Source organism: Anas platyrhynchos, chromosome 1 (genome assembly GCF_047663525.1).
Source record: "Anas platyrhynchos isolate ZD024472 breed Pekin duck chromosome 1, IASCAAS_PekinDuck_T2T, whole genome shotgun sequence".
In the NCBI taxonomy this organism is placed as follows: Eukaryota; Metazoa; Chordata; class Aves; order Anseriformes; family Anatidae; genus Anas; species Anas platyrhynchos.
The window spans coordinates 129,614,236-129,634,553 of NC_092587.1; the positions used below are offsets into that span (position 1 = coordinate 129,614,236).

Here is a 20,318-nt window from a genome sequence, read left to right on the forward strand (position 1 = left end):
CTGCTCCATGCTTAAGGGTCCCGTATAAGCAGACCCACGACGCCAAGGCAGCTTCGCTCTGCAGGTCGAGGTGTTTAAAACCACACAGGTGTCAGCGAGGGAGCTGAACAACGCCCAAAGAGCACTAATTGCGAACAGTAGTCAGACACTTCGCTCTGTAGCACCTCAGAATGAAGTCCTCTGGGTGCTAAATCACACTTACAGGAAAGCAATCTAATGAAACCGGAGATAGGATATTTTCTGTGTTCTTACAATGTGTTATGAGGATAGGGCAAACTGTAATTAAAAATGAAAAGAGCAGAAATGTGTGTAAGTGTGTTTGAAGAGGCTCCCACATCATCAAGAGGAATAGGTGATTATAGGCTTGAGGGAAGAGCCTTTGAAACACCAGCTTGCTCAAACAGCCATCACATGCTGTGGGTCACAAGGGAGATGCAATCAGGCAGGATTTGCCACTTGCACAGTCATCTGGGTTTGGATCTGATGTACAACGCGGCCTAGGGAATGGAAAACAAGATCTCAGTATTATCAAAAGAAAATGTTTCCTACTGACAGCAGCAGGATCCTTACAAGGCCACCCATGCTAGAGGCAAATCTGATGACACTGAGCCCATTCTTAGTTAACAAAGCTGGACTTTGAAGAATTTTCAGTACTTGTTTCCTGGGACCTGCTTTCATCCAACACTGAAGCAGAACAGAAAGCGCTGGGTGGGTAGAAGACAGCATCTTTAAATGGTGATGATCCTATGACACAAGTTCTGATCATAATTTTGTGATTCAAAAAGAAAAATAAAAGTCAGCTTTTGGACTTTTGGAAGCTGAGGAAATAATTATTTTTTTTTCCTTTTGGGGATGCAGCTACCATCTTTTTTTTTATTATTATTATTTAGACAACACTGGTTCTCTGATATTTCATAGAATCATAGAATATCCTGCGTTGGAAGGGACCCTTAAGGATCATCAAGTCCAACTCTTGACACCGCACAGGTCTACCCAAAAGTTCAGACCATGTGACTAAGTGCACAGTCCAATCTCTTCTTAAATTCAGACAGGCTCGGTGCAGTAACCACTTCCCTGGGGAGCCTGTTCCAGTGTGCAACCACCCTCTCTGTGAAGAACCCCCTCCTTATGTCAAGCCTAAATTTCCCCTGCCTCAGCTAATTTAGATACATTTAAGGAAGTTTTAAAATTTGAGTTGGGAACAAAATTCTTAAATTTAGGAGACAAGATGTACCTTTATTTCTTTTGCATAGGAACACTCAAAAATGTAGAAAAGGAGCACGGTGTAATCATGCCTGCGTTTTTGCAATGTTGTAAATGGAGCTACTGTTACAATTAAGCTTAAAACATACACACAGGTGCTTGAGGGTCAGGAATAGATGCCCCTTTTCCCTCAGTTCCCCCCGTTACTCTTATTTGTGTATATTACCAGAAGTACTTGCTGCAGCACGGCCAGAAAGCCCAGATGAGCACTGCTGCTGGCGGGGCTGTGCGTGCAAAGCCAGCCTCAGCAGCAGGCCAAAGGAAATGCCTGGCTGAGACATGGTTTGGCCCTTGCACACGAAAACCGCTCTGCTTTCAGACCTGGCCAGTGCCTTGGGGCTACAGTGGTGCCTCAGACCTTGCCCTAGCCCCAGGCCAGCAGTGGCCATGTTGCCACCTGGGCATGGCCTCCTCGCTGGAGGCTTTGTGTCACCACCGGCCCCTGGCCCTGCCACCTTGGCCGGGTGCTGCAGGAGGGGCACCTGCTTCCTGGGGTCTCCATCCCAGTTGTGTCACCCCTCCTGCGCTGGCAGTACTGGGAGTGGATGGATGGGTGTTCCTGTGCCGAGTACCATTGACGTGCAGCAGACCAGTGCCACGGCTAGTGGAGGACAGTGGGGTTTTTCATGCGAGAGAAAGTTCTGTGTCAGCAAAGCTCTCGTGTAACACAGCTCATGAATAATGCTTTTTACCATCCGTAGCTGGCAAGGAGACTTTGTCCCATCCTGGGAAGTGATGGCAGGGCCTCAATAAAACATGACTTTGTCATCTCCTGGCTGAATCACAACAGTACAAAATAAGGGGATGTGAAGTCATCTGCCTTTATTGCTCTGCTCATATCCAAGAAATTATCAAAGCGCTCTTGTTTCATTCCTTATCTTCCAGGCACTCAATGACCTGGGCCATTACACCCTGAAGACACCCTGAAGGACTGTAATTCAACATATTTGCTCTTTAGCCATAGCCTGTGACCAGGTAACTTCTCATTTTGCCAAGGGGAGGGAAAAAAAAAAAAAAAAAGCTGTTCTATTGTAAATACCATGGCAGACTGAAATGAATACGTTTTAAATAAACAATAAACATCACCATTTCCTTTTTTGCTTGGAAAGGAAGAAAGAGTTATAAACTATAAATGGCTGCAGAACAAGGTGCTACAGGAAAATGGTCATGATGGAAAAACAAAAGGCCCTCAGCAGGACCGAGTTAAGTGGATCCTGGCAGTATTATCTCCAGGAACCAGGAGAAGTGTTGTCATTAATATTCACTCCCATTCATCAACTCCTATTCGCAGAAAACTTCTCACAATAATATCTTTGCTTCTACATCAAAATTTGAATTTCAGTGTTAATTTTGCTATCATCTTCTGAAGAGACAAGTCTTACAGCTACAGGTTGCTTAAACTTTGAGTGCAATCTACATTTTAACACTAACTTATTGCTACTATTAATTCATAGGATAAAGGGAGTAGCTAAATTTACAGTTTTTCTGGGGAAAAAAAGAAAATAAATATAGACCTTATTCAGCATACATTCGCCTGTTTGAATTCCTTCTGATGTCATGCCTGTTTGTAGAGAAGCATCATGGATATGCCAAACATCATACCAAAAATGATAGTCTCTGCTTTAAGAAATTGAAAGCTTTTTTTTTTTTTTTTCTCCTATCAGGAACAAACTTAAAAGAGAAGACTTCAACAACATAAAATAATCTCACTTTTCAAAGTTTTCTTCTTAGTCTTGTTTTGGGACTCTTGACACTCCTTGTACTCAGTAACCCAGACCCTCATGCTGGTACACATGCTGTGTGATTGCAAGTTGACTTTTTAGAGCCATTTTGAGCCAAAGCATATAATCTTATCCAGTCAAACATTTTAAGCCTGTGCAGTTACACAATCTAGGAAGGGACAACATAACCTATTGACAAACTGCAGCCTGGAGCAGTACTTTGCATAGTGAAACTGAGACCGCACCTTTTTTAAATAAGAACAAAGTCTGCATCACTTACCCGAACAATTCTCTCACATTTGACACTGCACGTCTGCACAGTATGCTGATATATATCAGCACATGACACCACATGACGCTTGCTTTCTACTAAACCTTTCCAGTCATGAGGGTAGGATACAATCTCAGATGGAAAAAATGGCTGAAGTAGTAATGAACCCTGTTAGGTGAAAATAAGATGTGTAAGATGATCAAGAATAAAATAAAATGAAATAAAATAAAAAAATCATGAGTTTATATTCAGTTTCATCAACTGTTAAGTGCTGATTTGCCACATACTTATCAACGTGAACTAGGCATGAAGTGAAACCGAACCTGGACAAGTTTTTTTCAGCAGCACTGGAACAAGCAAGGCCTCATTTCCTATGCGTGTCCTAAACATACTTAACAATGGACCCCATTCACTCTCCCTGCCTCCCAATACTTCCTTTTCCTTTCCACCAGTACTACCAGATCTATTCCTTGTCCCTGGCTTATTTTGTGCCTGGCTTTAAGGTGTGTTGACTGGGCGCTAGAAGCTTAAACAGACTTGGTAACTCCTGAATAAAGAGAAGGCCTCCAGCTCTTCCAATAGGAACAGAAACTCGCATAACAATTACTGACATTTACAAAATTTACAAATATACTCTTCATACTTTAATGTCTAGGTTTGTAAGAAGTCCAGTTAAAAACAGCTATCGGGTTCGAGTGTTACTGAGAAGGAAGGCCCCTTCTCAGTTGTGTTGGGGTGTACAGTTTAGCACTATACACTTAGTGACAGGCAGATCAAAAGAAAATGATGTTACATGTTATGCCACAAATGTAGTCGGTAGGACGGCTACACTATTTTACTGCTGAAATTTACTCTGGCAAAAAGACTGGCCAGGCCTTGCAACATTTTCCCTTCCCTAGGGCAAGCCTTGGATGAGCTGTACATTACTGGAATGGCTTCAAAACCACCTGCAGGCAGAAATTATTTACACATGTTCGTTGCTCATGGCTAAAGTCAAGTCCCTTGCTGGAGGAGGTTCTGGGACAGCACCGCGTGGGTGCCCAGCTCTGCTCAGCAGCACCTTGACCTGCAGGGTGGCTGCAGAGAGCTCTGCACTTACTGAGAACTACGGAAGTATTTCTTTGCCTATGGCTTTACTGAAACCAAAAAATAGTACTTATAATCATAAATTCCAGCTCGTGTAAGTGCTGGCAAAGTCAGATATAAGATCGGTTACATACATGAATGTTGAGGGCCTGTCCTAATGCTTTAATATTTGTTCAATCCCACCAAAACACACATTTTCACATAATAAAATCTAGGTAATGCCACAGTAAATTACACTGCTGAAGGTTAACTATTAACACTCTATTTCACAAAATGGACTTTTTTTTTAAATCAATTAATTCTAAGTAGCTCTTTTAACATCAGGTTGCACACCATTTTCATCATATACAAATAAAAGCCCATTTTCTCTTCTCGTTTTTTAATTCACCAACTATGTTTTTCTCACCTCATGCCCCTACCTCCTTTCTCTGACAGGTCACTAGGCTGGAAAGCTCCACAAAAGTGCTGACAAGGCTCAGCCACCTTATGGATAGATGGGCACAGGAACTGCCCCTAGCTCCTCCGGCAAGTCACTCGGTAGGTTTCTCTGCTCAGCTGCTGAGTTTAGCCTTGAACTGCAAAATGCCTGCTATGCTTTTGTAAAAGATAACTCCCTTACAGCCAACTATACAGTTTTAATGTGTTTATACAACAGGGTGAACTGAAACAATTTCCTTTGTGCCTCAACCATGACATTGGCAATTTATCGACCCATTTCACCTCCTAGACCATACCCCAACAAGCAAACTCATTATGAAGTTTCCTACCAGTCATACTGCTCTGCTGCAAGACCCTCATTTCTCAGACAATGCAGAGATATTCTTCACTGTGTTTCCTTAGCCCACATCTTGACACATTCATGTGCTCAGAAAATTAGGATTCACTGCAAGACCCATTTTCTCTAACGTGTAAACATTTAAGCAAAAAAAAATGAAATACATGAAGTTGGGACACACAGTATAACCAGTCTTCCACAGATCCATACACAGCTGTGAAATATACCTGGACTTGGGTGGTTCTCTTAAGTTCAGAAAATAAACTTTCTTATTAAATTTTTTATCTCAACCCACGAATTTTCTAACTTTTCTTCTGATTTTCTTCCCCCATCCCACTGGTGGAAGGTGAGTGACTATGCAGTATTTAGCTGCCTGCCAGGGTTAAACCACAACCCATGTGCAGTCTTATATTGAAAATCTGAGCTTCAAATGGATAGACTGGCAAATCTTTATTTGTATTTTTTTTTTTCTCCCAGTAGATATAGAAAGATAAGGGGGAAGTTCGTTTTTGCTTCCATTTGCTAACTGCCTTCTTTTACACTTCATTTTTCATCACTTTTTTTCCTTTTGGACAGTACTCCTCAAAACAATAAGCTCACACTTGCTTGCAAAAAGTGACTTAATTAAGGAGCTGAATCCATGCTGAACTTTTTGCATTGCATACAAGTATGTGAAATGCAGCTTTGGAAACAGTCTGTTTACCGTAAACTAAACTTATGTTCTGCAAAAGAATTCCAGCTAAAGATAATGAAAACTCCAAGTACATAGTACCCTGGGGAAAGAACAACTGCAGTACTTGGAATATTTTTTATGGGCTTACTAATGAACAGTCCAGTCTTAGCTGCAGAGTTACCATTTATAATAGGTTTTTTAAACCTACCAAAATACATACTTAAAAAAAAAAAAACACAACAAAACACATTTGTTCAGAGCATCTTTAAAAGTAACTTAGCAATTTTTTAACATCTTTTTTTTTGCAATTTTTAATTGCAACTACATAGTGTCAACATAAAATCTTAAATTACGCGGTTTCAAGAGACACCTTCTCTTATAAACATCTCTCAACTACTTCTTGAAGAGGAACATGTGGAGGTTTTACTCGGGTGGGCAGCCGAGTTCCACCATGGAAGCTCTTCCACTCCCCCTCCTCAAAGAGGAAGAGGGAGAAAATATGACACAAGGAGCTCAAGGTTTGAGATAAGGACAGGGATCAACAATTATTGTAACGTGCAAAACAGACTCAGAGTAGGGAGACAGTAGTAAGATTTATTGCCAATTAGTAACAATCCAGAGAAGTGAGAAACAAAGGAAAGAAACCAAAAACGCCTTCCCCCTATCTGTCCTCTTCCACCTCCTTTCCCCAAGCAGTGCAGGGGAACAGAGGAATGGGGGTTATGGTCAGTCCATAGCGCTTCTCCGCTGCTCCTTCTCGGTCACTCCTGTCCCCTGTGCTGTGGGGTCCCTCCCACGGGATGCAGTCCTTGATGAACTGAGCCTGTGGGGGCTGCCCACAGGCAGCAGCTCTTCAAGCACTGCTCCCACATGGCTCCGTACCACGGGGTCCATTCCCCAGGAGCAAACTGCTCCAGCACGGGTCCCTCACAAGTGGGCAGCAGCTCCCCCCACACCCCATGCTCCTGCGTGGGCTCCTCTCCACGGGCTGCAGCTCCGGCCCAGGGCCTGCTCCACAAACTCGACTGCCCACCTGAGTAAAACCACCACAGGACAGGACAGCCTCACAAACAAACCCATCTGCTGTGATACCACTGTTCTCCACATTCGTTACAAATAACGTAAGTCAACATTTGTTCATCAGGATTTGTGTTTCGCACCCAACCTGGAAGAAACAGAGTTCCTCTGGCAATCATAGTGACAGTACAGTCAAATTTCTCACAGCGCCTACACTTTATTTTGTTTGTCTGAGTGCCATTAATAACTTGTGGAAGCTGATGCTCCTGCACAGATGACTCTGTGTACAGGGCCCTGAGCTGTTTCAGTTCATCACTGGCCATTTCCATCACTGTCATCTCAGCAAAAGCCTTTGGACTCAAACTCCCTGAAAAAAGGTTACATCTTAAGTGGCTATTTTTAGGGTTCTTCAGGTTAGAGACTTTACTTCTGATGCAATTTTTATACTTCTTGTCATTCTTAGAATGAAGAGCAAAAATATGTTCTTCGACTTCTTTAGATAGCTCTAGCCATTTATCAGTTTCTTCTTTGTCTTTGGCAGAATCACTCATGGCTTTGTAAAGAAGATCTGCACATTTACACCTCAGAGCTCTCATGTGATCCTGCTGCAAGCTTGCTTCATTAACAGCAGGTTTAGAATCTTTGCTATCAATACATTGTTCCTCAAAAGGGGGGAGCTGTTCCAAGCTGCCTTCTGAGTCATTGCATACCACATTTTTAACAGTTTGTGATGGGACCAAAACTTGAGAAGGGGCAGCATCTAATATTTCCTGCTGACTTGGCCCTTCAGACAGCAACTGTTCTCTGGGAGTCACACCGAGATGTTCAGTTTCCTCTTTTACATTCCCAGAAACTGGCTTCTTAACTTGCACTGACTGAACACAGCTATTCTTGTAAAGTGCTTTCCACTTTGACAATAGCTGCTTTGCTTTCTTCTTCAACTCTACTGAAGGGCAACTCTTGAGTACTCTGTATACAGCCTTGGTAACTTCTGTCCCCTGAAGATATTCAATAGTCATATCAACATCTTCAAGCTCTTTAAGATGATCCTCAATATCTTGGAAATTGTTCCCAGAGAGTAGCTTCTCGATACAATGGGATCTGTGTACAATAATTTTCTGGTCAGACATTTTTAAACCTGAAAGCCAAAAAATATATATTTTAATCATGTTAATTCAGTTTTGACATTTATTAAATCATTTTCTCTATATTCTCACAAGTGTGTTGTTTGTATTTTTTTTTCCTGTATGTTATTTGACACTATTTTATCTGCATAATATCACTGTGTTTGCCAACTTTCCCTTGAAATGGCGTACAGTGGAGCTTGCAGACCAAATGCAGAGCACAGAGGAGGCTGGGTCCTGGGCAAGTGCACACAGGCATGTAAGTCTAACACATGCAAGGAAAACACTGGCAGAAAGAGACCAGGGACTTCTGATGAGGCAGAGTTTGTAGTTTTAAGAATTATTGTCATGCCCTACTTTTAAGGAAAAACAAATTGTTTTGCCAAAATCACACCAAGACACTGACAGAATAATAAGACATTTGTCAAACTACGCACACCAAGAGACTGGCAACTGGTGCAAAGAGACAGGTAACTACACGACCCCCCTGCCATTTGAGATTACAGGTGGATTTTGCAGCATTTTGTGCATTAGTAGACTCGTACCACTGGCCTACCAAGGAGCAGTGAGTTCTGAAACTCAGTATTTTTCAGTAAAGGCACCAGATGAACACTTGTTGATGTTTAAAATGTTACCAAATATTCCCACCCCCCAACATCTTTATAGGCAATGTATCTCACCCTCTTTACACACAAATAAAAATAGGATTAGGGTTTTCACAGTATTGGTGTCAACAAATTGCATTTACTGAAAATGCTGATTTTGGAGAATGTTTGTTTTTCCATCACACAAATTCAAAACCTATGAAAAATCAGGTCTATTAAAAATCATGTCTGAGGCCTTCTGCTGTAGCAGCTATTTGAACAACATCATGTCCTCACACTGCTGAACACATTCTGTACTAGCCTCCTGATAATCTCCAAGGGCAGACTTGTAAGTAAACACTGCACTAATTTAATCTGAAAGTTGCAGTGACCTGAAAGTTTACCCCAAACCAAGGGAGATGATTGCTGCCATCCTTCCAGAATGCATATGCAGAATAATCCTTCTCAGAAAAAACATGATGTATGTCTCAACTTTTGGGAACCTGCATATAAACATCTTTTTCTACTTTTCACTGTTTCTAAGCATCCGACTACAAACTCAGCACAAGCTGCAATGGTACAGAGTATCAGGAAAAGGGGAGTCCAGAAAATCCACAGTGTTTTTTGTTCTATTTATTTTAAATCAGTTATCCCTGTGACTATGCCTTAATTTGGCAAGATTTTTTTTTCACAAATCATTACACTAAGTACTGAGATGTTTGGCTATCATTTAATTTTTAATAAAACAAACATATTTCCATTTGGTTCCTCATAGTTCTTCTTTAGTTAAAATCAACCAAATAGGTGTTGGCATTAGAAGACCAATTTGGAGTAGGAAGCCATGTGGAGCAAAGCTGTGTTACTTCAAAAGAGTAAAATTAACCAGCTAATGTGGGAATGGTATCTGACCAAAAAATACTGAGCTAAGTAACTTGTTCAAGCACCTGCTGAAGATGTCACTTTTCAGGCCTTCTGAGGAACTTCAAAGACAACCATAACTCCGCATGAGGAATTTCTTAACGAACAGTAAGGAGCTGAACACATTATACTGGGAGCTACCAAGCTATGGTTTGCGGCTACTCTGCAGCACAGTTAAGCAAGTGAGACTGACGTAACTCAGTGGATCTTAAGCCCCAAACCACATTCTATTCCTCCGTGACCCACGAGCCTCAGCAATAACTCAACCTTTCACTTGTTATGCAAGCGATCATGTGTTATCTTTCTTCCAAAAGCTTCTCGTTACAGCTGCTAGCAGAGAGGCAGATCAGCCTAGTAAACTTTTAACAGGTCCTCGTTGTTGCCCTTTCCCTTGCTAGCTCTGTCATCACGTTACAGTTTGATGATCAAGGCCAGGCAGCTCAAAAACAGCGACACCTACAAGCCAGTGGCTGAAGCTGAATACATCCTGATTCTGCTCTAGAAAAGGCCACTTGCATTTAGAGACTGATAGGAGGCCAGCTACACACGTGCACATTCAAAGGAGCCCATAAGCAGATGTCTTGCACCATCACTGTTTCCATGATGAAATCTCCTGAGAATGGGGGAAGAGGAGGGAAAAGAGAGATGGGTGGATAATTTGCACGCCCTGCTGCTTTCAATGACTACTGGGCTAGCTGACTTGTTCTGTGTGTGCCAGAAATACGTTCAAGCTTTAGGTAGGGCCTTGGAGCTCCACAAAAAAAGGAGAGAGAGACGGAGAGCATAAACCTTCATTGTGTTTCTGTAAGCACAAACTACAGACCAACCTGACCTCCACAGTGAATGCTCTCTGCTTGCACTTACCCTGTCTTTAAACAGCTCGTTCTTGCCTGACATTTTGAAGTCCCGTGAGACCTCAATAACAGCTGTAACAGAAACTGATTTGCTAAAGTAGTTTCAGAAACAGGATACATTATTCAAATACACTAGCTGAACTCTATGCACTGCCATACTGAAAAGCACATACACTTGCATCCTGTCTCATCTGACCAGCCACGTAGAACTTGTGAGAGTGGAAGAGTTTTTTTCTTGCAGGGTGGCCACCATTTCAGCAGGACAGCTCCCTCCTGTCTCCCAAACACTGAGCAGCTGACGTTATTAGTCAATGATCTGCTGGCATATACTGTTTCTCATGCGACCTAGGGCAGAGGCAGGGACACTTGTGTACTCAGTGTGATTGCCCTGTGCCTTAGATTCAGCTATGCTCCTAACCTGCCTTAAATGTAATTTTCTTCAGTGTTTGTACCTATTAACATACATAGTGTATTGTGCTACACATAGCATAAAGTACACATATCAAATGCAAGATGGCTTAACATCTAGTATACGGTACAGAAGTTAGTAAAAGCCATACCTTTTATTCTGGTTTATCTTCAGTCTTACTCCACCAGCGCATATTTACAGTAAGGAAGAGCCACATGGATAGGAGCCTGTTATATAACGCTGTGGTGCTGCAGAGCTCCCCTACCTCCCACTTACTGTATCAACAGCTTCAAACATGCAAAATTACTACGCACAAAGTGCTCTGGTGATAATTTGGCCGCACATACACTTTTACCCTGTGACAACGATGTGGTATTTTATCTTTCACTGAGAAGTATGCTTCATAAAAGTTCCTTCTCTAATAGGGTAGGGTGAGGATCTGTATATAGGAAATGCCATATGAGGTCAATATCAGCTTGCTTTTTGGTAGTTGTCCTCACTCACAGTCATGCACCTGACCCTCAGCAGCCCAGCAGGGTGGCAAGGTGAACACATGCCCACTTCTGTGACTAATTGCACACAGGTAAATTGTAAGGCTGAAAAAGCTTCCTTCAGCTCTACAGCCTCTGGCAGTCACTTTCAGATGGGGCAACTGCCACAAAGCCTCTGAGGGCAGCTGGAGCCCACACAGCAGCACGTGCAGCAAGAGCTCAGCTTGCTGCCACACATCACACTGAATTACCTGACACTTAGCTATGGACACACAGGTATTCAGAAGGAGCTGACACATGCTAATTCATTACCCCACAGTATGATGTTTTTTTTTTCTAGTAGGCAGATCTAAGAGAACCAGGTACATTTGTTTTGTTTTTTTTAACCCTATAATAGATATACAAAAGGTTGCTTTGATTTAGATTAAATGTAGTATACACAGTCTATGTTAGAACTTTTTCTGTGCATGCACACTACGGCAGTAATTAAATTCGTAGAAATTTTAAGATCTTTGTAGTCATGTGTGTACTTTTTCAAGTTTATGCAAAATTAAATTCAAGTAAGCAGCAGTCAAACAAAATTAAAATAGAATACGGACATGAAAATATGAAAAATGATTAAAAACTAATTTGGGAAATTCAACTACTTAATAGACTACTCATATTTATGTCAAAACAATCAGTTCTGAGGAAATGCTTTCCTCAACACGTATGAAAAATAGCAGAGAACTAAATGACTCCCCTATTCAGCAAAACTACATAAAAGAAAGAATAAGTCATCAAAATATGTGACAAGTACAGAATTGAAATCTGTAATTAACAACTCCGATGGAGTGGAATATTCATTGGCAACTGACAGAAACCCAAGCAACAGCCAGCAGGGAAATCACTGAGTAAACAATAAATATGTCTTTATTAATGAAAAATGGTAAGGCTTCTAGGGGGTAAGCATTCTTTGAATGTCACTGGCTTTGCTGAGTACAGCTGGTTTGCAAAGGACTTTAAAATACTTCAGGATGAAAAGTGATACATACTTATAAAACACTACCTTATCTACTCAATCATAAATTTTAGTTTTGTTTCCAAATTAAAAGACGGTGTAGTGAGAAAAAAATGTTTATTTGTTGCTCCAAATGAAGCAGCAACTGGATTTTAATCCGTTTTAATCACTAAGACTGATAGCGAGCATTATTTTTACATGATCAGAAATTAAACAGAGTACTGACCTATGATCTTACAAAGAACATATAAAGGTTGTTTTACAGCTTCAGGCTGTTGAAGGATGAGGTAGGACTCTTCCTTAACTCTGGGAACCCTGCATAGCATTTCACATTAATACACGATGTCTAGGACCTCTTCCACTTACAGAATCAAGGCACAACAAGATTCCCTCAGACAAGTGTAGTAAACTTACTTTTCACGTTCTTACAGGGAGAAACAAAGAATTACTGGTGCGGGGGTAATACCAGAGTGAATTTTGTAGCACAAATTCACTGAGAACCAAAGGAGAACAAGCCTGACCTCATTCTGATCACACTCCTGTTCCTGATGTTGAACACTGATGTTTCTGCTGTGTAACAGGGTTTTGATGCTTTGTAGCAAGACAGCAAACAGATGACAGCAGACATGCTGCTGCCTGCAGTCAAGGGATTGGTGTTTTCAACGTCAGATATACAGAAGCATTGTTTGAAAGAAAAGTAATAATAAAAAAAAAAAGATAAGGAATTAACGTTTAAAACAACTCTAGGTCATCTACAAATATTCATCATTCTCCCTAGTTCGCAGATGACAAAATTGAAGCTTACACAGTGAAATGTCCTGCCCAAGCTGGTTCAGCAGGTCAGGTGCTGAACAAAGAGCACTGTCATAGCCCTTTCACCCACTGCTCTGCTCCACTGATAACCTCACAGTTTGTAGTTTTCAGCATCTGAGGAAAGAAAGGGCAGAATAAAGAGGAAGTTGGAGAAAGCCTCAATGCCTTTTGAAAAGAGAGCAAGTGTTTCACAGAAAGTGAGCTGCAGTTTTAAATGGGAAAATATTTTACCACTTGAGGGAGCTGTAGTATAGCAAACCCATGCAGTCTTGTGAAAACGTGCATAATGAGGAAATCCAGACTATAAGGAAAAAGGGAAAACTACTTCCTTATGACCTTCAGGAAACCTCACATTTTTAGGGTACCTATTTGCCTAAATTTGGAAAACAAAGAGTATGTCCAAAGGTGCCAGGACACAGAATGGACAAAAAGGGTGCATCCCTCATCTAGTCTGCCCTGCACACTGCTCCTTCATTCAACATCTTTAAAATTTGGAATTAGGCCACTTCCCTACCTGATTTAATGCTATTTGGCAAATGCTGCTCAACAAACATTGGTAAAATTAACTGAATCGCATAGTCAGCATTCTGTTGTCTTCCTAGTACCAAGAGTAAGAAATCCAAGAAAAAGGTGAGCAAACAACAATGTTCTTTTCCTGGTGTCATGAAATGCATTGTGATTTTTTGGTACTGCAGAGATGCAAGAACAGAAGTCTGAATGCTAACATTGCAATTTTGTGCTGTACAAAATAAACATCCCCATCTCTCTGACAACTACACAAGGTATTTCCATCCTGCCTAACTTTAGCAAAGCAGGAGAACATCTGTTTGAATTTCAAGTGTCTATTGAACAAGGTAGAGACTGGCTCGTGTTTACGATTAGACTCTGTAATACCATGCTGATGAGGTACTTGCCAAATCCTTAGGACCTCTCACACTGACTGCATGGCATGAGTCACTTGTGTACACAGGAACAAATGACAGTGATCAATAAAGACCTTTTAAGTCAGTTTGCTTCCAAGGAGGAAAAAAAAACCTACAGACTACCTCAGGTTTGAAATGCGTCACCTATTTCCCCTTGGTTTACCAGCAGGAGTTGGCTGCGCTAAGACAAACCCCAAAGGCATCCACGTAAGTGCAGATGAATGCCCTGGAAGGGCAGAGCAGGCTGAGCACCAGTACTCTTCTCCCTCACCCCAACCCGAGGTGTAGACGATTCTTCGCCGGAGGAATTCTATGCAATTGCAAGAAAATCGGGATCACAGCCGAGATAAAGATCAGAAGCAGCCAAGTACTCCTAACAATGCAACTAATTTTCTGCAAAATGACACAGTCAATGTTAGAGCAGAGACGGTTCATTGCACCTGGTCCTGGTACCATATTTTTTGCCTTGGGCAAGCTAAATTCCCTATAAACAATGACAATGATCAAATGCTATTTTAAACTTGGAGCCTAAGAGGAAACCAGAGAAATCTCAGAGCCAGCCCCCAGACCCCAGAACATTCCTTCATCTCATCTACAGCAGGAAAGCAGATATCAAAGATGTCACCAATAAATCATTTTCCGGGGCTTTTATTTCATCTTGGCAAAAATCAGCGCTCTTCCTGCCTCTCAGCAGGACTGCCTCCCACCCCAAAGACTATAAAGAACTATACAGAAATCCATCTCCAATGCAAAGCCACATGAATAAAGCAGACTTAATCCAATAATAATTGAAATAATACAGCAGTGCTATTGCCAGATGTCCATGACAATCCAATAAATGACAGTTCACTGACTAAGACAGCCACCTTTTGGTCACTGGTCTAGAAGAAGTGGAGTACATGAGCTCAGAAACACTGCAAAATCATTCCCCCAAAATCTCTACTGCACTTGCACATGGAGTAGAACCACAGTGAGGAAAAAAGGGAAGAGAAAATTAAGTGAAAATACTATGTAAAACATGTTTTCAATACATTTTCCAGGACAACAGCTAGTATAAGAGCATGTGAATAATAAAAAGTAGTCTGACAGAGCAGTAGCTTTGTTCTGCATCATCTACACCAGTGACTGAGCAACAGTGCTCTTAACTGGTCTGGAGCTATAACCTGTGTCTGCCCTCTAGTTTGCCCACTGGACCCATTCTCTCAGGCTTTCCTCCCAAGAGAGGGAGATTGCAGGGAGAAAGGGCAGAGCACACTTTATTCATGTGAGGATGCAGCCTCTTAAAAGTCAATTTTTTGATCCCAATCTGGAGTTGTTTCTCCTAGAACTCCTCGATTTTAACTAAAAAATAATTTTATTTCCTTAAAATAATAATAAAAGAAAAATCAATAGACTGCATAATGAAGTTACCAAGCCTCAGGGACAAAAGAGACTCATCAGCACGTTTTTCTGATATGATCAAACAAATACGCATGGATTTAATGAGAAAAGAAAAGCTGCAGCCCTCAAACTGCTTAGCCACTAGCTTTGATCAACATCAGTATCTATATATATATATAAGCTGAAGCTCAGAAAAAGACTTAGAATACTACAGCTACACCGGATGAATAACAACGACTCTTCTCACAGGCAAGAACTAGCTGGAATTTAATTCATGAATTAAACAGCTACAGCTCTTCTGTGTTCTGGGTGTTCCAGCTGATGCTGCCAAGGAAGCACACACCCTAATAGAGATGCTGCTGTGCTAAATGTTACAGGTAACTAATTATTCCACTGATCCAAAAATCTTAATTTCTGTTGATACAGTTGTTCTTTTTAATAGAATATTCCTAAGGAGTTAAAAAATGACAGAATTCAGTATCACGTGGAGGTAGCAGCTAATCTTCACAATAGGACAGCTATACAGGTTCAGAACGTATTCTAAAGCATTATGAGTCACTAGGGCAACAACAGAATGTTTGTATACCTCAGAGAGATTTGTCATTAATTACTTCAATTGAAATTACGTGCAAACATGAGCTTCCTTCTGCTTTAAGATTGGCACCACTTCACATACAGAGACACGTGGTTTCTCTCATCTACAGTCACATGATTTTTCAGACTTAACTAATTTTATTATAAATTACGCTCTCCGGTTTGGATACAAGGTCACGCCAATTTTCCAGGGGCTATCTGTTTTTTCCAAGTCTTTATGATAAAGCTGTACCAAAACTGGCAGAGGAATACCTTTTTCTCGGCCCTTTTCCACCTCTTGCCTGTACGAGGTCCTTGCTGCGTTCACTGGACGGGAGCGCTGATTCTCTCCCCTACTGGCGCTTCCAGCAGCTCAGAAGTCAGTCTGTGGACAAATGGGATATATTTTCAAGACATGAACTATTATTTTGGCCACAAGTGACAAGTATATATAGGAAAAGAAAAATGCTAAATGAAATTTAAGCAGACGATTCAAACATGAATCAGTACTACCTAGGGACACAGATTATGACATATGTGTTTTGTGTTAATTAACCTTCAAAAAGTCTAAGCCCTTTGCTTTAAAAGGGTTATACACTTTTTTTTTTTTTACAATTCATACAATAATAAATTAACAGAGTCTCTTACAACCTACACAGTATAGTTTATCATCTTTTCATGAAAAAAAAAAAAAAAAAAGCACAGGATTGTTACAAGTACATTTGGCATCTTCACAACGCAACTCCATTCTAAAGAGCAAAGTTTACCATGAGACAAGAAGAAAATGCCTATACCTTGCTGATAACATCACCTGCATTAGTACCCAGCCAAACTTTCACTGTGTGAAAGTATTTACTTGCACTTCATGAAATGATTATTTAATTTCCTAACATTGTTTTTTCCAATATTAACAGACTTCAAACTAAAAAGAATTCATCATTACTGTAAAATTTGTAAGACAATATGTAGAATGATATTTTGCCATTTTCCTGCAGCAAGAGGATGCTGTAAGCATTTTTTCCTCACTTAAGAAACGTACCAGGAAATACCAGCATAATTGAAGCAGCTTAGTGACATAGTTTATTAACTCTCTAATTTAATTAAACACCGTTAGTCTCCTAAACTATTCATCTGGATGGATGCAAGCAGTCATATCCAAATTCTAATCACTTTGGACAGCAAACCAGCAGAACAATTCCAGCAAGGCTGCAACATCTTCCAAAAGGAAGCTGTTTTCTTCAAAAAACATTGACTATATTGGCTGATTGTATGTATAGGTAATACTAACAGTTCCAGGTCATGAAGCTCTCTCCCTCTTGCCACCTTCGTGATTGTATCAGACATCTGGACTACTCCCTCCATTTCATGCCTGTGCTGAAGACACATTCATAATGCTGTCCTCCAAACATTAGGAAATCATAATTCAAAATCTCTAACACACTGAGGTGGGCCTATCCCACATTTATTTATTTGTTCATTTTGAGTCTGTAAGTCTCTAGTGGTCACATCTTTCCTTCATAGCAAGGATGGCTAGTTTATGTGTTTGTTTTTTACAGAAAGACAACACTACCACGTACAACATGGCTCCACAAATCACTACTTGACAAAATTAAAGTTTTGAGCATTCTGTAGAACTCCTAAAGACTGACTGTGCTTTCCCTGTTCACCTCTAATGATGACAGTAACATTAACTCTCACGATCCTGCCCAGTAGCAGAGTTTTGCTTCACCATTTTCTAACTTCCTTTTGAATTTCTTGTCCTCTTGCTTTGGTAGAATCAGTTGTGATTTTTTAAAACCTTCCAGTGAAGTGAAAAATTGGTTGTAAGCTGCAGATTTAGAACTGGCACACCTCATCTGACATTCTTGTTCATCTACTTCTTTTTCAGTTTCCACAAATACTGTTATTATCACTTACAGACCCACAGATTTTAGACCTGGACAGTCTCAGTCTAAGCAAAGCTTCCCCACCTTTAGGTAAGCTTCTGCACTGGCAGAGGTGTCCAACAAGACACACTGGCTTGCTGATAGGAGCCTAAATTAACAAGTAAAAAATGTACTTACCACAAAACCTATCTATGCAAAGTACATTTGTTCATTTAATACTTTAGAAACAAAACATGAATAATTTTTGGAAAGAACAAGCAATTCTTTCTCTAGAATATGCATTTCCTTGCCAAAAAAGCTTTAAGATTATTCTTAATCACAGAGCTAGCAACGACTTCAATTCCAGCACAGTACAAGCAAAAGTAAATGTTCAGTCTGCATTGTCTTTTTATGGCAAAATGTACGGACAAAGTAGCATAAAAATAGGACACATAAGTAATAAAAATCTGTTTTATGCACTTTTGCGAATGACTGCTTTTTCTGATCATTTATCAGATAAACACAGACTTTGTATTGGCTCTAACATTCAGTTTCTTGTTAAGTCTCAGCTTGATACTATTTCCGTTTCTTATTCAGCTGTTAAGGACATAATTCCATTAGATATCGCTTTATCATTCTTTTACAGGTTTTCCACTCTGAAATGATATAACCTTTTCCCTTTAAAAACAAAACAAAACAAAACACTACTTTTCTATATCCAAAGGAACATGTTCCTGATTGCTTTAAAGAAAAAAAAATGTTATTAACAAAGAGTATTTGTAAAATATTATTAGCACCCACTAAAATTCCTTCTGCTGAACTATGTGATAAAGCCTAAACATTTGAGAGTCTTGATCTGGACACTTGACATGCACTGACTGAAATAAGATCTGAAATATCCTTGAAATGAAATGGATTTTTATGTGTTTGATTATTAAAAACAATACTACATTGAGAAAGGTGAATTCTCTAATTCCTTTCTCAATTTGTGCTGACATTTGACTCACCTCTAGTCAACCACTGCACGGAGACAAACAGAGCAAATATCTAAAAAATGGCACCCATGACACTACCATTAGTGATATCCATCCTGCGATTTCTACGTTAAGAATTATAGGTGTGTATGATATAAATCAGTAGGGGGCCTGCAACAGCTGAGAGAAGCAGGCCAGCCTTACGCATTTGTATGAAACCAGCTGAGACATTTGCCTGTTGCAGGAGACAGGAGCAGGTGACAGCTTATACCAGGAGGTTTGGGGTCACTCTAAGGATGCCAGCGGCCAGCTACCATCACCGTAACCTGGCCACCACACACCAGCACAAGCCACGAGATGGAAATCTGAATGCCAACTTTTCTGCAAGTGCTCCCATAAAACGAGTGGCCCACTTCAACTGCGATCACGCTCCCAAACACCACACAGGGGTACACTAACTACGTTTTTTGGTTTTTATCCCAATTCAAACACCATCCCCTCGTGCCTGCTCCTCATGCCCACCTCGCCTTAGGCTGCACAATGCTGCGTTGCTCAGTCCCCATCCTTCACCCTCTCCCTTTTGGCCTCTAGAGCCTTTAACGCCGCCACCTCACCGAACACAGTGCCCCAAAGGACACCGACATTAAGGAACAGAGCAGCCCCAGGACGAAGGAGCCGCTTTGTGTCCCCCGGGGGTGGTGGCAGCGGCGAGGGACGCGGCTGCCCCATCCCGCCCGCCCTGTGGCGCCATTTCAGGGCGCTGCGGGCCCCCCCGCCGCCTGCTCCCGCTGGGGCTCACCCCCGACCTCATCCCCAGCCCCAGGAGCCGGGGAAACATCTCCCCGGTGCTGCCGCGGAAGGCGGAAGCTGCTCCGGTGGAACACAAAGAGCCCTCGGCCCCTACCCCGGCACCACCGCCGGTGGCGTTACCTCCGCGCCGCTCCGCAACATGGCGGAGCCTTCCCGCTTCCTGCGCCGTGCCTCCGCCATCTTAGCGAGCGGCCGGGTGGGGGGTGAGCTCCCGTGCCGGCCCCCGGGAGAAAAGGAGATTTTTTTTTTTTTAAAAAAAGGGGTTATAAATCTTACTGCACGCGGTGACGGGTACCTGTGTTGCATATACCAGATTAAACAGTAAACGTGTTTTAAATAAGCACCGCAGCGCTTTCATATGCTTTCTACACCGAGCGTTTAAAATGTGTTTGTGAAAGGTTAATATTTCTGGTCGGCTCTGCAGCAAATGTACGGGTGTGTGGTGGGGGTCGTTCTCAATTACAGCAGAAAACCCGTGATTTTTAAGTAAATGCTTTTGGTTTTATTCACTGATGTTTATTCACTGTGTTGCCCTCTGCTGTCAGTAAAGGTTCCTGCCTCAAATTATCAAATACGATCAGCATAAATGCCCTTGTAGGGCAGGCACACCCCTTTTCTCCGTTTTCACACAATGAACATCACCAGTACTTATCACAAAAAAAAAAAAAAAAAAAAAAAAAAAAAAAAAAAAAAAAAAAAAAAGCCCTTCTGTTGATGTATAGACTGTAAAAAAAAAAATCATATAAGCAATTTATTATATTATTGGAATGAGACAGGGACCAATATTCTCATGC

The 20,318-nt window shown here is 41.2% G+C and overlaps 1 protein-coding gene across 1 annotated transcript; it reads right to left on the reverse strand.

Annotated features, from left to right (window-relative positions):
• Positions 1 to 603: 603 nt before the first annotated feature.
• On the reverse strand, positions 604 to 20,096 carry TCEANC (transcription elongation factor A N-terminal and central domain containing). Its single transcript, XM_027447764.3, has 3 exons — positions 19,645 to 20,096; positions 16,149 to 16,260; positions 604 to 7,944 (listed from the first exon to the last, which is right to left on the reverse strand). Exon 3 carries the CDS (start codon positions 7,934 to 7,936, stop codon positions 6,854 to 6,856), a length of 1,083 nt encoding a protein of 360 aa, XP_027303565.2. The 5' UTR covers positions 7,937 to 7,944; positions 16,149 to 16,260; positions 19,645 to 20,096; the 3' UTR covers positions 604 to 6,853.
• Positions 20,097 to 20,318: the final 222 nt, after the last annotated feature.